The sequence below is a fragment of the Pararge aegeria genome, chromosome 3 (genome assembly GCF_905163445.1).
Source record: "Pararge aegeria chromosome 3, ilParAegt1.1, whole genome shotgun sequence".
Lineage (NCBI taxonomy): Eukaryota > Metazoa > Arthropoda > Insecta > Lepidoptera > Nymphalidae > Pararge > Pararge aegeria.
In genome coordinates this window covers 13,932,477-13,953,157 of record NC_053182.1, presented here as the reverse complement: position 1 = coordinate 13,953,157, position 20,681 = coordinate 13,932,477, and the positions used below count along the sequence as shown (strand labels likewise).

At 34.6% G+C, this 20,681-nt stretch overlaps 1 protein-coding gene across 1 annotated transcript; it reads left to right on the top strand.

The window, feature by feature from the left end:
* Nucleotides 1-5,506: 5,506 nt before the first annotated feature.
* On the top strand, nucleotides 5,507-19,980 carry LOC120636053. The gene is given in 14 exon segments (XM_039907324.1): nucleotides 5,507-5,700; nucleotides 6,778-6,934; nucleotides 7,040-7,169; nucleotides 9,140-9,271; nucleotides 10,176-10,286; nucleotides 10,712-10,817; nucleotides 12,548-12,718; nucleotides 16,384-16,536; nucleotides 17,080-17,236; nucleotides 17,826-17,955; nucleotides 18,091-18,222; nucleotides 18,484-18,594; nucleotides 18,999-19,104; nucleotides 19,556-19,980. Coding segments are annotated over 14 exon segments (1,887 nt in total). The 5' UTR covers nucleotides 5,507-5,561; the 3' UTR covers nucleotides 19,708-19,980.
* Nucleotides 19,981-20,681: the final 701 nt, after the last annotated feature.

The following is a 20,681-nucleotide window of genomic DNA, read 5'->3' as shown; positions in this document are numbered from 1 at the left end:
TATTTTATCTAAACACAAACTTATCTCGATTAAAATTATATTTTACCAGTAAAATATAATTTGTAATTTATTTTGTCATATTATACTGTCATAATATTATGGATTCACAAAAATTATGAGAGTAAATTATGATTTATTATTACAATTAATATATTATTATTAATTTTGGTTAGTAGATCTAGCATACGATATAGGCATTATAATGTTATGTTTTTTTTATTTATTTTGGAGTAGTTATATAAGATTAAACTTCATTGTATTTCCAAAGACTTTAATTTTTATACGAAATATAAATGCGGTAGGTACACACTGACGTAAGTTTCATTATAAAAATAAACTTTTTCGTGGAAAGTGCGTTCTTACATTCTTCTTGAACTCTTTTAGTTTCATGTTGTTAATAATTAATAACAATTAAAAATCAGTATCATTTCGTTTCAAATAGTTTGGTTGCCGGAATTCAAAATTACATATTTAAAAAAGAAAAAAATAAGTATATAAAACCATAAGCTTAGTATAATAGTTTGGAGCTTTGAGATTTTTCGAACTGGGAGTGAGGGAGTTAGCCTATTTCATAAAACGCAGTCACATTACAAAACGCAGACAGTTAGCACTATTCTAGTCTTAATAAAAGAATAGATTTGTTAAAATCTAAAAAAAAATCTTTATATAATTGCCATAGATTTTGAACACGTGATCTCTTAGCCAGAGTATTTAGCATTGGCTTTTAATAATAATATAATGTTTTACGATTATTTATTATTAGGTGTCTCCAATGAGTTTTGGATTCTAAGATATGAAATTAATACAACAGGGTTGTAAGAAAATACTACGTACTTAATTATTGTAAATAAATAATAATAATTCAGAAATAAATATTTCAACTATAAGGTTTTGTTTCTATTTTAGATTAGCGTAAAATACCTTCTAGCTTATTCAATTGTGTGTACAAGAATTAAATTTAGGTAAATTTTTTTTCAATTTTAATAATAATTTATACAAAAAGACAGCGTAAACAGCAAGACAAAAATACGAATTTATAGTAGAGTTTAACATCGTATTTTGTTTATAATTTCAGTAAAAAAGCTGCTCTATCTCGCCACAATTCAAACAGCTGGGTACATGAGCGGAAGTAAAAACACTATAAAATTTTGTACAAACAATTACATTTGAATAAAAAAAGACTGTAATGTTTTGGGTAAAATAATTACCGTTGCCGTGGTTTACGTTTCTATAAAGAAAGCCCGGCGAGTCTTTATTTACGCAAGAGCACTGAAACGAAATCTCGCCGAGAGTATTTCCACACAGCATTATTTTGGTTTTTGGAGCAGCTGCAAAGATAAACCGCAGTTTGTTTGAATTAGTGCAGAACAGACAGCATGCCGCCGTCAAATTATAACCGACTTCAACGAAGCCGATACAAACAAAGATTTTAATCTAAATATATCAGTCACAGTTGACACGCACTAATGAAGTAATGACAAATGGGTGAGCTCACGCATTTAGCGGCGATAAATAGTTAGCCAATATGATACTTAGGCAAGATTGAGAGATTGAGATTAGGTAAAAAATAATTATATCAAATACTTTTTTTACCAAATAAACTACTCGATCTTGACCATAGCTTAACGACGTTCTGTTCATATTGTGATGATCCATCGTATTGCACCCGGTTTCTAAAAAACTACAAACAAAACGACGCAAATACTTTAGCTATACTTACTATAAATATCAGAAGCATAAACAGTAATCTAGACTTACTCTTAGCTTTTGTCAGTAGTTTAAATCTGACCCTAGACATTCTTGTTTTGACCGAATGTTGGACTAACGAATATTTTAATCCGTCAACAATTAATAATTATACTTCATATTACACCAAAAATAGTATTAATCAAAATGATGGGATTGTTGCCTATGTGAAGAATAATCTTGCGGTAAACGCATTCGAACCATTTATATTAGACGGTAATTGTTTAATACTCGAAGTTAGTGAATTTTATTCAATTATATGTATATACCGCCCTCCCTGTTTTACAAACCCGACTAACTACATAAATTCTTTGGACAATATTATACATAATTAAAAATTTAAACAAAATATTATTCTTACTGGTGATGTTAATATCGATATTTTGCCTTGTAATGTGAAAGGATACCCGTCCGAATACCTAAATTTGATGGCATCCTATGGCCTAGAACAAGGTATCAATATACCGACTAGAATAAACACTTCCATAGACCACTTCATGGTCAAAACAATAGGAAAATGGCAGACTTTGGTGTTTGAGCAGCTTACTGATCACTCGCCAATATTACTTTATATTGTAAATACCAAAATTCATAAAAAAAGTACACAACTCCACAAATCGATTACAAATAAAAATGCTATTATAAAGTGCTTGATTGATATATCTTGGGATGAGCTATATACAATAACTGACGTCAATTCCACAACGGAAACATTTATTGGTACTTTGCAAGAACTGATCCAGAATAATAAAGTCACTAGGAAAGTCCCTAGTAATAAGCTGCCCCTCAAACCTTGGATAACAGTCAGTGTTGTGCGGTGCATACGGAATCGAAACAAGATGCATAGGCAACATAAGTCTTTACCCAACAATTTCGAGCTTAAAACGAAGTACTTAAAGTACAGAAACATATGTAATAGAATTATAAAATCACTAAAAATAAATTATTATAAATCGAAATTATCATGTAGTAACGGCAACATGTTAAAAACTTGGAACATTATTAAAGAACTGTGTTATAATAATAATAGAGTTTCCTCCGATCCTCTACTTAAAACTAAACCGACATGTGCAGAGTCGCTTAACGAAGTGAATAACTACTTTACATTTGTAGGAGGTGAGGTAGCTGGAAATATAATTAATAATCTAAAAATGTCAGAATCTGATCTAGCAAACAGGGCTGCTAACCTTTCAGTCTCCCCATGTTACTCATTCTCACTATACTTAACAGATTATTTAGAAATTAAAAACATAATATCTGGTCTTAAGAGTAATAGTGCACCAGGTTGGGATAGTATCACTGCTGACATCATCAAGCTATGTGGCAACTCACTAGCGCATCCCATTGCTTATTTATGCAACCAAAGTCTTAGTACCGGCATCTTTCCCAAACCATTTAAAAAGGCAATCGTAACTCCAATTTTTAAAACAGGTGTAAAAAATGTACCATCTAATTCTAGACCTATCTCCCTTCTGCCAGTTGTGGCAAAGATATTAGAAAAATTAGTAAACAAAAGGTTAATGCTGTATCTCGAAAAGAACCAACTGCTTTCAATAAATCAATACGGATTTCGAACAAATAAATCAACCGAAGATGCTGTGTTAAAATTAACTTCTTCCATCACGCAACATTTAGATCGAAACAAAAAGGTAGTAGGCGTATTCCTGGATATACAGAAAGCCTTTGATACTGTTTCTATTTCAATTTTGCTGTCTCGTTTGGAGAACTGTGGAATAAGAGGTTTGTCACATAATTGGTTTTCAGACTACTTGACCAATAGAACTCAACAAGTGAGAGTTGAAGGATCCATAAGCGATACATATTATTGCTCCTATGGAGTCCCACAGGGTAGCACCTTAGGACCTACACTGTTTCTAATTTACATTAACGAACTGTGTAATAAACAAATTCGTAATTGTGATATTATAATGTTCGCTGATGATACAGTTCTCTTGTTTCATGGCTCTACGTGGGAAGAGGTTAATAGACATGCTGATGCGGGTCTTAGAATTATTATTTCATGGTTAGAACATAGTCTCCTTGCACTCAACACTGGTAAAACTAAATATCTATGCTTCAGCAAAACAAAAAGAGGAAGACCCCCAACTGACTTTGGAATACGAGCACATTGCTACCCATGTAATCAGACTCTGAACGTTCCTTGTGATTGCAGTTCATTAATGCAAGCGAACACAGTTAAATACCTTGGCGTAACAATTGACGACAACATGACTTGGGCTTCACATATATCTAACACCAGTTTGCGTATTAGGAGACTCATATACATATTTAAAACCTTACGTACCGTTTGCAATACTGATATGCTAATTAAACTTTATAAAACCCTTGGTGAATGTATTCTTAGTTACTGTATCTGCGCATGGGGTTGTGCCTCTAAAACTTTAATGCTGGAGGTTGAGCGGGCTCAACGCGCTTTACTTAAAGTTATTATGTGCTATCCTTTCCCACGACTCGCTTATATGAAAAATGTGATGTGCTGTCAGTAAGGAAATTGTATATTTTTCAAACATTGCGAAGATACCATAGCAAAACGGTTCCCTTTCTACCCACCTGTTCAAAGAGAATTGATAGATGCCCAATTCCTATTATAAAAAGTAGTTTTGCACGTAAGCACTATAATTTCCTTGCACCCTGCCTATACAACCTTATAAAAAAAGGTACCTTAAAAGACATGACCAATAGAGAAATTAAGACATACATTAAATCTTGGCTAAAAGATTACGACTATGAGGGTACAGAGAAAATATTTCATAAGAATATCTAATTTAAATAAAACAAATTACAAACTAAACACAAACACACACGCACACACACGCATATAAACACGCACACACACGCATACAAACACGCTCACACACACGCATACAAACACGCGCACACCCACAAACAAATCAAATGTACCTACCTAAGCACCCGCCTCAAAAATTTACATAATTCTCTTTTTTTTTTTTTTTTTTTTCATTTATTTATTTCTTTTCTTTCCTTTATATAATTTTCCCTGTAAATTGTCAAACGTTTGTTAATAAGACCATAGATATAGGGAAGACACTGTCTCCTGTAACACAGTTTTAACTACCGCAGGAGACAGGGCTTCACACTCATGAAATGTATACGTTTATTTTGATAAAATAAAGATATTATTATTATTATTATTACTTTAGCTAGGCTCGAAGGATCGATGGCCGTTAGTGTTTATTTGTATTCTTATTCACGTCAGAGACGGTTCGCCCAAAAGGTGGACAGACGATTAAATTAGTCGTGGAAATCGTCGGCACAAGTGTCACAAGGTTGAGGCGTGCAGAAATTACTTCAAAAGACCAGTCGCTTTTTTAATTGTGGTAGCTTTAGATGCTGGCCACGCGACCTGCAAGCTATTCCACGACCGACTGACCGGAATTGTCTGTAGTGATTGAAACAAATGTATGGAAATTTAAAAACATGCCACAGAAATAACATATCCGTGAGATTTGACTTTAAAGTAAAAATATTATTAATGTTACTTTTTTGATTAATCTTTACCAATGAAGAATTATCTACCTACTGCAGTTAAAATTTTTGAAAAATAAAAACAATCTTTGTGCTAAAATAAAACTCAACTAAATCTAAACTTATAATGTGGGTGCGGCAATTAATAATATTACACTTCAACCAATCGATATAACACGTAATCCGATGAAGATAAGATTTTCAATAATGTTGTGCTTATGAAACTTAAATGTTAGTCTATTTCTAGTTACACTACACTCGTTGCAGGTTGAATATTTTTTTTCAAATTTAAACTTTTTGCATAAAAAATGTCCATACGGCCTTTAAGTCCTGAACTAGCAGAAAAGGCTCGAGTAGAATTAAATGAGGATCCTAACAGGATTCCCAGTGATCTGCAGCACATTAAGGATTGGTTGGCAAAACAACCGCACATTTACGCCCGAACAGGTGGGTAATAATTAAGTAATATTTTTTTGAAATTCTCTTTGAATTTGTGTGTATGAACATAGATTTTACTAGTAACCAAATGGTGAATCGTAGTTAACCGTTTTTTGTCGTTATTCTTCGTACTCTAACAATCGTAGAGTAGTTTTTAAGTATTTGAAGTTACAGTGTATCACTGCACCTTTAGAGCAAAATGGAACTTACGAACATTATTTTGAAGTTCTAATTTGTGCACTTCTTTATCAGTCAGAGATATTAACAGAATGATTGTAAAATAAAAAAACCTATTTTTATATATGTCAGATTATTTACAAGATATGTCAGAAAATGTTATTCTTAAATATTATATCCATTTCATTGTGATTATATACTGCTTAGATTTTCAAAAACCACTTCACGACTGCAATCTTGTAAATATATGCGGAATGATACAGTATCTATCACCTGTTGATCAAGTAAAGAATAGTGCTGACTAGCATATATAATTTTAATATATTTTTCTACATATACATTTTTTAGAAGAGCCACTTAATCTACAATTAGTTTTACATTAGTGGCATTAAGAATAATTAATGAAGAAAAGTATGATAAAACAGTTTTTATTTCTTATCTTGGATTAAAAAAAATTTTGTTAATCAAAAAATTGCACGGGCAAACGAACCTGATGGAAAGTATAAATTTACTCAAGTAAATTCCGAAATGTCGCTTCGCGTGGTCAAAAACTTCGTTAGGTACCTATATCGATAAAAATACAACGTCAATCCACACATTGTCATCTAGCCCCATAGTAAGCGTAGCTTGTGTTATGGATACTAAGATGACAGATGAATATTTTTATGAATACACATAAATATGTACTTATAATATAAAGATAAACACCCAGACACTGAAAAACATTAATGTTCATCACACAACCATTTTCCAGTTTTGGGAATCGATCCCACAGTATTGGACTCAGACAACAGGGTCACTACCCACTGCGCCTTGGCCGTCAAAATTTATTAAAGTGTTGCGAGGCGCAATGAGCACCGTTACGTTTACATGAGTTAAAGATGCTTTAAGTGTAAAACTTGTTTTCAGATGACCAGTGGCTGATTGCGTTTTTAAGGGGTTGCAAGTACAGCTTAGAGAGAACTAAAGAGAAGTTGGATCTCTATTATACTTTGCGTTCCATCTCACCGGAGCTTTATTCTTTCAAACATGATGATCCATTATTTGATGAATTAATGGATTTAGGGTAAGAACTAAAGCAAAACATACAAATAAATCCCTTTTTTGATTTTAAATTAACTGAAGGATGTGAAATCGATTTTAAGATTATAATATTCATTTCTCTTCTCAGTGTTTATGTACTGATGCCTAAAACAGAGACTCCTGATTCACCGAGGGTGGCAATCATGCGCAGTGGAAAAGTAAATCCTGGGAAAATTACTATGTTGCATGTATTCGGTATGACTCTGATAACACAAAAGGTACAATTCATAATGCAACCGTATTTTATTGAGTTTTCTTTTGACTTGGTTAAGTACCATCAAGAATAAAGTGTAGATGCATTCAAACTTACGAAGCGATAATAGCCTAGTGGTAAGGACTTCGGCTTTAGTTTCTGGGGGCACGCACATTTAACTTTTCTAAGTTATGTGCATTTTAAGGCAAAGGCGCGTATGGCCACCAGCATCATAACAACCCTTTACCAGCCCACTACGGATTGGTAGACTCCACATGGCTTAGAGAACTATGGAGAACTCTCGGGCATGCAGGTTTCCTCACGATGTTTTCCTTCACCACCGAAACTAGTGTTAGTTGCTTAAAATGCACATAACTTATAAAATTTACAAGTGCGTAATGGGATTCGAGCTCGACCCCCGAAAGTGAAGTCGAATTCTATTATTGTGGCTTAAAATATTATAAGCTAAATGTAGTACAGCATCTGTAAATGTCACTTCTCATCCGATGAGCTTGGAGTCAAAGGGCTTACCTGTTACATTTATTATACGACCTACTAGATATGCAGTCCCATATATAATTTAGCAGAATAAATATCCGGTGTGTGGTTGTAGATAAAGTTAAGTATTTGATGTTAATAATACAACCAAAAATTCAAAAAAAAAGTTTTCCTTAGGCGTTGATTAACACTTGTAAGTTTGACTTAACTTTGTGACATTAACTCGTCTAAATCTTAGTCACTTGTTACATTGTTATTCTTCTTCTTTGACTTTAGAGCTAAGCTCGTGTCAGTTCTGTCCTTTCCAATCTTCTCTATCCTACAAAATCCCTCTCCTCCCTCTCCTCCTCCGAAGTTTGGCTGGTAGGTTTTTTTGGTTGAGCAATAAAGTGAATAAATAAATAAATAAAATCCATTCTCGGTCGTCCTCTAGCCCTCTTTTTCCACTAAGGCAGTACTTTAAAAAATTATCAAAGCAGTCCGACACCCCAACCTAGTGGTCGAGGCGACTACTTATACCCCCGCCCCCGACGTCGAGCCTAGGTAGCGTCGTCCGAAGCATGTCCTGTACGACCATGACGATCAAATAACTACCGACAATGTGTCCCAACAGCACACAAACACACAACCAACACAGCGTTTTCACTGGCGAAGACGAGGGCCCCGATTTCTGACGTCATCCGGATGTGAATCCTTACCACGGTCACGAGGGCGGACTAAACAATGATTAGTCCAAAAGTCCACCAACACTCAGATTAACGTCGAATCGAGCCGAAGTTGACGTTTCCCACTCTCCCCCCGATGTCGTCTAGTCCTGGGGCTCTACTAATGACGAGCTTTCGCGCTCGCCCCACTCCCCCGGTGACCCCTAAGGTGGGTCTCGGCAAATCTACATCCGAAAATCGAACTATGATTGATTTAAGGTTTGACTAATTCGAGGCTACAGGATTTGATTTGGTTTGTTTGTGAAAATCATTTGTTTTTCTGGGCTAAAGGATGTATACGTTTTAAATGCCCAAGAAGCAATTTATGCAAAGATTTTGTTAAAGTTTATTTAAATCTGGTAAGCCAAATCTTTTATTACATGAATTTCTGTTCGTCAGTCTCGCTAAAACTCGAGAACCGATTTAGCTAATTAAGGTCTTGAAATATTCATGGCAGTACAGGGAAAGTTTAAGCGGTGAGGAAATAACTAGAATCCATCTGTACGTGTCACACAACTCCTCCTAAACAGCTCGACCGATTTTAAATATTGGATAGAAGCAGGCGTTACTTTGCGGAATTCCAATCGGAATGGGCCGATTCTGATGAACTTTGTGTGTATATTGTAATGGGTTTCTGATTGGTTTGATATCATACTTAGACACTTCTGGATCGGTGGAGTAGGTAGCGCTGCTTTGCTGGTTAGAGCGATGTCTGCCGGATACGCTAGTATAAAATTAATAAACAAACAAGTAGACACACTTTCGCATTTAATGTTAGTATGGGTTTTTTTAGATCGCAATGATGGAAGATGACAATGCGATGGTAGCTGGTGTTAAGATTATAATGGACTTAGAAGGAGTAACTATGGCGCATATTTTACATATGACACCAAGTGTTATGAAAAAGATGAGTGTCCAATCACAGGCAAGTATTTAACTGCGATTATTTGAGTTTTACGAGAAAAGTGCAATCACCTAAAAAGTAAAAAATGACATTAAATCTTACAGAAATGGGAACATATAGAAATTGTGTACACGATTAATATTGGAGCATCAAAAACGCTCCACTTTAGAAGTGTTTCTCGAACAGGCTTGGCGGTTTAGTCACTTTATTCCATTTAGCGGTTGACGGTAATTATTTTACCTTAGTGTTCTAAACGTTTCTATAAAACGGGGAAAATGGGAAAAGCTTCTGAGCTAGCAACATTCCGCGGGTGTGAAGTGAGTCGTGCCCGGTTTTGACCGTTTTTGGATACAATGCAATGCATGCAGTAATAGCTGAATGAGGGTTCTGTACGTTTTAATTATGAGTGAAATCTCGTCATTCAAAGAATAAAAAGTCTAATGAATCGTCCATTATTTTACAATAACAACTTATAAGTAGGAAGTAGATAGGTAGGTAGGTATAGAAGAACTATAGTTTTCTAATACGGTTTGCGATGCCCTCTTAGTAGGGCTAAAATACCGCCATGAGATTAACAGGACGATTATAATGAGTCAATGTTCACAATCATTTCTCATGATACTAAACCAATAGATTTTCCGAATGCGATCTCTTGTTGGTGGTTCACACTTCAAACTTTAACTTTAGGAGGTAATGTGCGTTTTTAAATTAAGGCAATAACTAAATGTCACTTAGTGAGAAAACCTGCTTACCTTTATGTTTTCAAAGGCGTGCGAAGTACACTAATCCCAACTTGACCATCGTGGTGAATTACGGCCTTCTTACTCTAAGCGGAGACGCGTGTCCTTCCTGTAGGGAGCCGGTAATATGTCGATGATGATGATGATGATTCTGTTGATGATGATATTTTATTTATTATTTTCAGGATGCTGCACCTCTTAGACTGAAAGGCGCACATTATATCAATTGCCCAGCTGCTTTGGAAAAAATTATAAACTTAATGAAATCAATGTTAAACGAAAAAAATAGGAACAGAGTAAGTTTCCCCATAAGTTTGGTGGCTAGTGGTTTTTAGCGCAGGTTGTTGGAAATTTTGTATGAGTAGTGTCATTTTGTATTAATCATGCTTCCGGTGAAGTGCTTTATTTGCTGTGGCTAACCACCAATTAACCAAAATGTGTTATAAAGCTATTTGGATGTTTAGTAGTTGGTTTCTTAACCAAGCATAAACAACTGAGAGTATTTGAATAAAATTTTACACGCAATCGTAGATTGACACACGGAATAATTATAATCCTGGAAAAATTTTAACGCCAGAAGTTATTAAAAGCAATCTAGTCCCAAATCATCAACAACCAGATTGTTTTTAGTAGTGCTATCCCTATCTACAGGGAAAAGAAGGTAAATAACAGCAATGCGAAGATTTCGGATTCGATTGATAATTTACATATTGTGTTCTAGCTGTACGTGCATGGTCAAAATTTGGATAGCCTGTATCAACATATACCAAAGTACCTACTTCCTGAGGAATATGGAGGGGATGGAGGACCTATTAGAGCAATCACAGGTCAGTTTTAAAATTGTTTACACCCACCTGTAACTGCACACTGGGCAAGGGAGAACGTGATGAAGAAAGTAAGATGTGCAAAAAAGATAGAGACCCCTGACCGCAAAGGCTACAGAGAAGTGGGAGTCTTTACAAAAGTAAATGGATGTATGACAAGTGAAAGAAGGAGAAGAATGAGGGAGTAAGGTTAAGCAACAACAGCGTTAGAGCCTAAAATAATAATATACTTTATTGGGCACAAAGAAAGAAGTACTTACTATAATAAAGATACACAAAAAGACAAATAAGTAATCAGTTAAACGATCTAAGCAATTGTTACAGCAATCTATGGTTATATTTATCGATATATTTATCGATATATCTGCCCCTATACTAGGATTTTAAAGAGGTAAAGCGACATATGGCAATAACGAGAACTACTATGGAAAAGCTGAAAAAAATATGGAGGAACCGTAACATTACTAAGGCCACTAAGATCCGGCTTGTACAAACACTTGTTTTCCCCATATTTTTATACGCCGCGGAGACGTGGACTTTGCGAGAGGTCGAGAAGAGGAAAATTGATGCTTTAGAGATGTGGTGTTGGAGACGTATGCTTGGAGTGTCATGGAATTAATTTCGCACCAATATTTCCATTATCCGAGAACTGGACATCAAGCAACGTCTCTCAACATTAGTGCATAGCCGCATATTAAAATTCTTCGGTCACGTCTCTCGGAAAGACAGCAACTCCATAGAACGCCTTATTGTGCAGGGCAAGGTAGAAGGCACTAGAGCACGCGGTAGGTCACCCATGCGATGGACCGATCAAATCAAATCTTCAGTGGGAGGTCCCTTGCATGAGTGTACCAGACTATCTGCAAACAGGGAGAAGTGGCGAATGATCGTGAGGCGAGTAACAACTGCCACAAACAATGTCCCACCGTGATGACCACGACCACTCTGGCAAGAGTGTTACGACAAAGAAGAAGATACTAGGATTTAACATGCATAATTACAGGCAGTGCTTTCCCAGTGCAACACTAAAGAATAGGTACCTACATAATTATCTTTAAGATAACAGTGAACAAATATTTAGGTACTAAATAGGTAGGTTAATAAAAAGCAATAATATAAATAGCAATAAAGGTGTGAGTGTATTTTTGTGTGTGCTTCTATGTGTGTATTATGAGAAATGTAAAGGAACGAATGTTATAGAATGAATGATAAATGAAGAATGTGATAAGGTTGTCTCTCAAAAATTTATCTTATGGCAAAGTTATTTCAAGAGTTGTAATAACTCTTCAGTTTCGTTATATGTAAACATATTAATGAAAAACAAGTACTTTTACTTTGCATTTAATTTTATTAAGATGATAAAAACATACTAATTGATTAATTTTATTGTAAAAGGTAGGTTATTGAAGGTATCAACGGTTTGTAGCCGGTAGGAGTCCTATATCCAGTGCGAATGTCCGATACAGTCGTGGTAGAAGTTCTTACAATAGAGATCTAGCAAATGTTACGTCTGGCTATACTTAACCTGCTATAACTATATTAACAAGTACCTATGGTAGAAGGTAAACCTAGAAATACTGTGTAGCCATAAAAATAAACATCAGTTCACTGATTATGCATTTATCTTCAGTTGTTAGAGGCTGACTAGACTAGGCTGAATTTGATTATAACGCAATTAAAGACTTTTTTCATGTGGAAGCATTATTAGGTAAATTAATAGTATTTTTTTTCAGATTCTTGGAAGGCTAAACGGTGGCAATATAGCTCATGGTTAGAAGAAGATATGAAATACAAAACAGACGAGTCAAAGCGACCCGGCACACCTAAGACTGCAGAAAGCTTGTTCGGGATCGAAGGGTCCTTCAGACAATTAGAATTTGATTAATATTTTCTCTAAGACATTAGTAGATAAAAAGCAGTTTTTCATTTCCCATTTTGAACGTAGCACCCTTAAAGAATATTTGATTAGCACCATAGACCCCTTGATAATAAAGAGTTTCAATACTATTAAGTCTATTATTTTACACTATCTCAAAGTTTTGAAGTTGAGGTTTAAGTTACTTAATAGTGACTCAAATCAAATTTTACTTACAATCTATTTCTATATTTAAGTATTTTTTATGTACCACAGAATAAATTAAATTAATGTGTTATAGATAAAAAAAAAAAACTTGTATCACCTTATATACACTATGTTATTACTATAACTTGAGATACCTGTATTTAGTCGATCGAATACGATACAGTTAAGGTACGGATTTTGTGGTTATTGACATGGAATACACGACTCTATTCCACGTAAACTTCTGAACCCAAAAATCTAGAAACCGGATTATATTGCCCCAGAACACAAGATGTTCAGAACCATGCATTCTGGTTTCAGTTTTTTAATGTTAGTGACGTGAACGTCTTTCAGATTGCAATTTAATAGAAATAAATATAAAGTATTTGAACAGCTATAGGTTTTTTTGATGGGTTGATCTGTGATGTGTAGTATGGTGTAAAAATTAAAAAAAATATCTATGGCTGGGCCAGCAGACTTTAAACAACTTTGTATTTCTCTGTTGCAAGCAACGGACAAATTAAAGGAGCAAGCTCCTGCTTCAAATAAAATCCTAGCTATCCTATCAAGCATCTAGCTATCTATGCCAGTGTGCAATATGCGAAAAACTGTAAAGTAGGTAAAGTTGCAGAAATTTAATTACAATAACATAAACGATACAAATAAATGCAATCATATCAAACAGAGAAGATAAGATATTCTGATGTCTTGTGTGTATAAATGTTAATTAATTTTCTGTCCTTTGTTACAAAATTGCATTATCAACAAAAAACACAACTAATAATAGTCATTAGAAACGAGAATATTAAAAAAAATAGCGAAGCCAGAGCAGAACAAACAATCAAGAAATGTTAATACGGCCTTTGAGTCGTGATTTGGCAGAGAAAGCTCGTGTGGAATTAAATGAGGATCCTAAAAGGATTCCCAGTGTCCTTCAACGAAATGTTTGTCAAAACAACGGCACATGAATAGTAATACTATTGCTACTTTGGTAGCCAAACCATAATCGTTGTAGCAGTATTACCAGGGATGGGGCTAAGTTTCTGATTTAATATCGCATTCATCGACATAAAGAGAATAGGCTTGCATTTGGGAATTATGTTTGTTATAATTGTACTTACTTCGAATTTTAGATGATCAATGGCTGTTAGCATTTTTGCGAGGTTGTAAATACAGCTAGTAATATTAATGAATAATAAACCGATCCTCGAAGAATGCGCTACGTATGAATTTTTAAAAACTAGATCGACTTATAGCCACCAAAACCATGCAGGGTTTGAATTTTGGGAAAACTCTTTAAACCGTTTCCGAGATTTAGATAATAGATATACAAGAATTGCTCGTTTCAGATGAACACCTGACATACGTCAGAGTACCATTATTTTAGGAACCCTAAGAATAATGAATAATAAAGAACCGGATATCAGGTACCACGTGATCTGTATTCTGAGTTAGGTACTTGCCAGATAGTTTTCTAGATTTAATTTGATTTTTAGATTTTGATGTTTGTCGACGACAATGCGGTTGTAAATGGCTGCCAATGGGTTGTTGCCTTAGAAGGAATTATCATGGGCCTTGTACTTCAAGCTACACAAAGTATTTTGAAGAAAATAAGTGTTCAATCGCAAGTAATGATATAAATATGATTAGTCGCATTTCTCTTTTCCCTGTTTTATAGCATGTTTTATTTATTACACTATGCTGCACCGTTTCGTCTGAAGGGATCACATTATATTAATGCCGCAGCTGCGTTAGAAAAAATTATTAATGTAATGAAAAATATGTTAAATAAAAAAATATGTTATGAGTAGGATTCGCACAAATAGATTTGAAAAATTGTATAGGCACGAAATTACTAGAAGCTTATTTAACTTTATCAATTTGATTTGATGTATCACATGCCGAAAGCGCGGCTTTGTAAATTCATACAAATTCATAAAGCTTGTCTAAGTCACATTATTGGTGAGATTTGTAGAAATTTCGGCCGCTATAGCTTTTCTACTATAGTTTAAAGTCTGTTAGGATATAAAGGTATATTATTTTAACTTTGTAGATCAAAGCACTCCTATATTATAAAGTAAGTAGATGCAAGGAAGAAAGGTAAAGCTAAAATATAATCGTAATAGTCGTAATGCATAGTTAAAGTTTTGGATAGCCTTTAACTGCTGAGAAAATTAATGCCTTCTGTAGAATATAAAGAATATTGAGGAACCGTTAAAGAAATCACTGGCCAGTATAAAATACTGGCCAGTGAGTTGAATAGAGTTATTGCGATACGGAAGTAAGTTTCTGCATTGGATAGAAGCAGGCGTACTCTGCGGAATTTCATGATTTATTATGAGAATAAATCTTAATTTGCTATACTCCGCGAAAAAATAATTTCTTTAATCCTTATGTTCCACAGCACACTAATCATCGGTAATGAATTCCCTACGAAGGTTTCGCTCTGACAACGGAGCACTTTACAAATATTCATTGTAATTTCAATTATAAATTACATACAGATTTTCCTGCTTTTCGCGTAGTAAAGCAAATCAGGCTTTTTCTCATAGGAGGTTTCTGATGTGTCTTAGTGTATATCACACCACACCATGATCCGCTTTCTTGCTAAGCTAGTATGCGTCCCTCTTTTAGAGATCACTGACACCGCGGAAATAAGGGCCTACTGATAGGAACATAATCCTTTTTAATTTGCATGATGAATATATTTTTGGGGTTTAACTTTTTACTTGTAGTAGTTGAACGTGGAGATCGATTAATAAGTTTTCAGCATCGCTGGCAACTGCAGTCAACTACATTTACCCATGTGTTATTAGTGTGCTAAGCCATTATTTTTATGAATTATAATTTAGGCACATATAATAACAAGAGTTATATTTGTATGAAATACATAATCTGCATACTTCATACTCTGTACAATACGCTTGGTTGTTGTTGTTAGTTGGGTAGCTATTTAATTGAAAATTGATCACGCATCAGTTCCATTATTACTTACCTCTAGGTAATCGTATGTATTAAATTGATAACAATTTTTTTCATATCAACGTTCAAATAATCAATAATATTAAGATAACAATATCTACGTTCACGACATACCTACGAACAATTCCAATTCCTAGTCTGTTTTTTTTTTATAAATGCGTACCCGTAAAAATCTTTGTGACAAAAAAGGATAAGTTGTAAGCATTTAGTATATAAATGCTTTCGGAGTTTAAACGTGGTATTCTGGCAACAGATTTTGATCGATAATAAACAGTAAATTTAACATTACTATTGGTTGGCCACCCATCAATTTATATTATTATTAATTTATAATTCGAGTGGCCTGACCGACAAAATTATCTGCTGCAATTAAGCTGGTCGCCCACACATATAATATAAAGATAAATAATTGTTATCTCTGTATAAAACCTGATAGAGAAGAGATTATTTTCAAATGTCACATTTCGTATCGATATACTCAGAGTTAGTGTTCAGTTAGTGACACGTTATTCATTCCCGGGTTAGAAAAGAGAATAAGAATGCCAGTCCGACCCTTAAGTCCTGAACTAGCTGAGAAAGCTCGGGTGGAGTTGAACGAGGACCCAAACAGGATTGATAAGGATCTGCAACATATTAAGGATTGGTTGGAAAAGCAGCCACACATTCGCGCCAGAACAGGTAAGTTATTTCCATATTTATTCCACTATAAGTTAGCCCTTGACTGCAATCTCAACTGCTGGTGCAGTCTAAGATGGTAATGGGCTAACCTGTTAGCCCATTACCATCAACACCATACCATATCAACACCATATGGCAGTTGTATTAAACCCTATACCCCTAATCGGGTGACATTGTACCGGAACGCTAAATCGCTTAGCGAAAAATGTTAGTCGGTAGGGTGGTAACTACCACGGTCGAAACATCCCAATAGACAAAAGGAGAAGATTAGTTAAATATAAGATTATTGTCAATGAATGGCAAGTTTTTACTTAGATTTATTTCATACACCTAACTTCAATGAAATCCTTGTCTTAGATAGGATGTGGTGTCCTACCACTGGATTTTGAAAATGTTATAAACCCTATCTGGCTTGTATCCGGCATGGAATCGAATAGCTACCGTATACTTCTACTGCTTATACTTTACTTACTAACGGGTAGTATTAGTTCAAAACTTGCACTCTTCCCTTATAATATTTTGTATGTCAATTATGTTTTTCAGATGACCAATGGCTTGTAGCGTTTTTGCGCGGATGTAAGTATAGTTTGGAAAGAACTAAAGAAAAGTTGGATCTATTTTATTCTATGCATACACTTGCACCGGAACTCTTCAGGATTAGGCCCAGTGATGCCCTATTTAATGAAATTTTGGGTTTAGGGTAAGTAAAAATGGACATTACATCCACGACTTTCTTCAAGAAAAAGTATGGGTTAATATCTTACTTAATAATATGAAAACGCTGCATATTTTTCTACATCGCTGAAAGAGAAAGTAAATCATAATTATCTGACTATCAATCGTTTCGGAAAACTGCTCGGATGGAATATATTTTCATGCGGTAAAAAAGAAATTCAAGTAAGTGCTTGTGCAATTAGAATTTTATTAATTAAAATTGACAGAGTCCATTTTTAAAGTTTAAAAAAAAAAAATATATAACTCATGTAGTTATGTCGCCAATAAACCAGCGGCTAAAATTTCGTAGCTTGATTAGGGTTTGGTATTCATTTTTAAAAGACTCTCAGTATATGCGAATTTATCAATCATACGTGCACTTTTCGTTGTATAACCTCATACCAGTCATCCATCTAATCGATGTATTGTTTGTTTATTCTTTTTAGGCGCATTTAAATCGAGTCACTTTTTGTGCAATTTTATATATAGTAAACAATAACTTTCTAAGACTTTCTTTAGTTTTTTTTATTGATTTAACCGTATGCAGGTCTTATATTATATGCATTAACTTTCAGGACCTACACAATCTTACCTAAGCCTGCGGATCCTACCTCGCCGATGGTGACTATTGTGCGACCGGGTACCTACGATCCGGAGAGACATAATATATACGATATATTCTCCGTATCTATATTGATGCAAAGTGTAATTTTTTTGATCTACTATTCTTAATTAAATTCTGTACATTCAAGTGATTTTTTGGAATGAAGACATCTTAAATATGATAGTTTTACTACGGTCCAATAAACACTTACCTATACATATTTACATATATTTTAGATGTTGTTAGCTGAAAACGATACTATGACAGTAGCTGGAGTTCGAACTATCCTGGATTTGGAGGGAGTAACGATGGCACATTTCTTCCAAATGACCCCGACGGTCTTGAAACGGATGGCGGTTCTCTCACAGGTATAACATATTTGTCCGATACATCGTTAATTTTGTATTATCTGAAGAAATCAGAGATAATTAAGTATGTTTTCATTCATAAGAAATCAAATTACTCACCCTTTAGTCAACTGAGTGCCGAAACAATCTAAGACAGTGCAGACAGTAAGAATTAATGAGATGTTTGCAGTTATTCTACATGTTTCAAACGTTCCGAATATATTGTTCAAAGTAGGTATACTAACTGAAATATATATATATTAACTGAAATGTTTTTTTCAGGACGCTACACCAATACGTATGAAAGGTACTCACTATATTAATACACCGCCTGGTTTTGAGACTTTATTCAACGCAATGAAAAATTTGCTCAACGAAAAGAATAGGTCTCGAGTAAGTATATTGTTTTTATGCTTTTCGTATAATACATTTTCAAAGTGTTTTGTAAATGTAGTGTATTCTTTTTTCACGACTTCAATGTCGCAGTGGTGTACGCAGTGGTTTTAAGTGGGAGGTCCCGGGTTCGATTCTCGGCAGCGGAAATTCTGAGACTTATCATTTTCTGTATTTTCCCTGGTCTGGTGGAACGCTTCAACCATGGCTAGTAACCGCACTACCGACAAGTCGCGTAGAAACCGATTAGGGGTATGGGTTTAATAAAACTGCCGTACCCCTGAAAGGTTATCCCGTTACCAACTTAGGCTGCATCATTACTTACCAGCAGGTGAGATTGCAGTCAACGGCTTACTTTTAGTGGAATAATAAAAAAAAATCTAGCATAATGTTGTATGTTTCAGCTATATGTGCATAATAAAAATTATGAAGAAATGTATCAATATATACCTAAAGAGATTTTACCAGCTGAATACGGGGGAAATTGTGGCACCTTCAAAGAAATAAATGGTAAGCGGGTTATAATAATTAATATGCAATACTTATTGTATTAATTTCCTCAAAGTCACAAAGCTGGCAATCTAGAATGCTATACTCTTAGTATCTACGTATCAACTCTTAGTATCAAATAAGAAATGTGCTGCCACGGGTTTCCCCTAAACTGTAACTTTTCACCGTTACCCTTATATCTAAACGATTCGCCAACCTTAAGTGGCAACAGACGGTACAAGACATGGAATTATAAATTCCTTATTAAATACCTACGTCCAGTATTGGCCGTCCAAAGTTTTTATATTTTATTTATAATGAAGTATGTAAAAGTATTGAATAACATATATACAATTTTTATTAATTCTTGTCAGTAAATAAGTTTATTAGATGTAACAAATCTTCTCCCTAACCGTACTCCTTTTTCTTCATTAGTGGGATGTCAGTTTTTTTAAACAGCGTTTGATTTCAGAATATTGGTTGACAAAAGTGCAGGACTACAGTTCTTGGTTTGAAGATGGTACCAAATATGGAACAGATGAATCGAAGCGGCCTGGTAAACCAAACACTGCGGAAACACTTTTCGGTATTGAAGGGTCTTTCCGACAACTGGAATTTGATTGAAGACCTTAACTCCGAACGAAAAAAAAGTGGCACGTGTTCGATAAATCGTTCGTTAATCTAACCTTACCTTATTTAACCGGTACCAGTCTCTATCAATTAAAATAGTCTTGTTTATAACACGTCATTATCCCGAATCCCGTTTATATTCAATCCAAAAATTACGTATTGACACAGCATGCGAAAGGTTTATGGTAAACTATAACGCCGCTAGTTTTTTTTTGTATGAATGAAACCTTTTATTTCCAGGTAGTTATTAAATGAATTTTTGCTGAGCTAAGAGTTTTTTATTTCGAATAATATCTTGGAGTCTCGGAATTGACGAATTGTTATTGTAACACATACTTTACATTTTAGAAATTTTTGCTAAACAAAACTTTTACAACAAAATGTTTATATAATTATATGTTTATATGTTTTGTAAAAACATTGATTTATATTTTAAAGTCTAAATATTCTTTAAAATATGATTATTAATTCGTTGCTCGTCGTTGCGATTTGCAATAAAGCGGGGAAAAAAGGAGATGAGTGGAGACAGGGATTCCATTGCTGGAATCAACCTGGTGTTTGTTGATTCTATTGTGCTTTTCTTGTAAATTGAATTAAAAAATCATAAAGTGAGTATTACTTGGTCAGGAAGATTATACAAATTTAAAGTTGGAGAATAAATGGGGAAGCGACCGGCTTCTCCCATCGGCAGAGACAGGAGACAAAAATTATGTCCCCGATTATATTGCCTGACAAGGGATATAATTGATAAAGCATAAAGCACGGGAATCTGGAATAAGAAAAGTTTACCCCCGTTTATTATTACACATATATTATTTGGATAATATTTCCACTTTTGCGCCAGTGCTCTGGGAGATGATACAGTTGTGGAAGAAGATAAATTTGTATCCTTTCCCCGGGGAGATAATTGTCTTCTAGCCCATGCTAGCCGAGTAGTAGGAGAAATCGTATTTACCTCTACACCCACT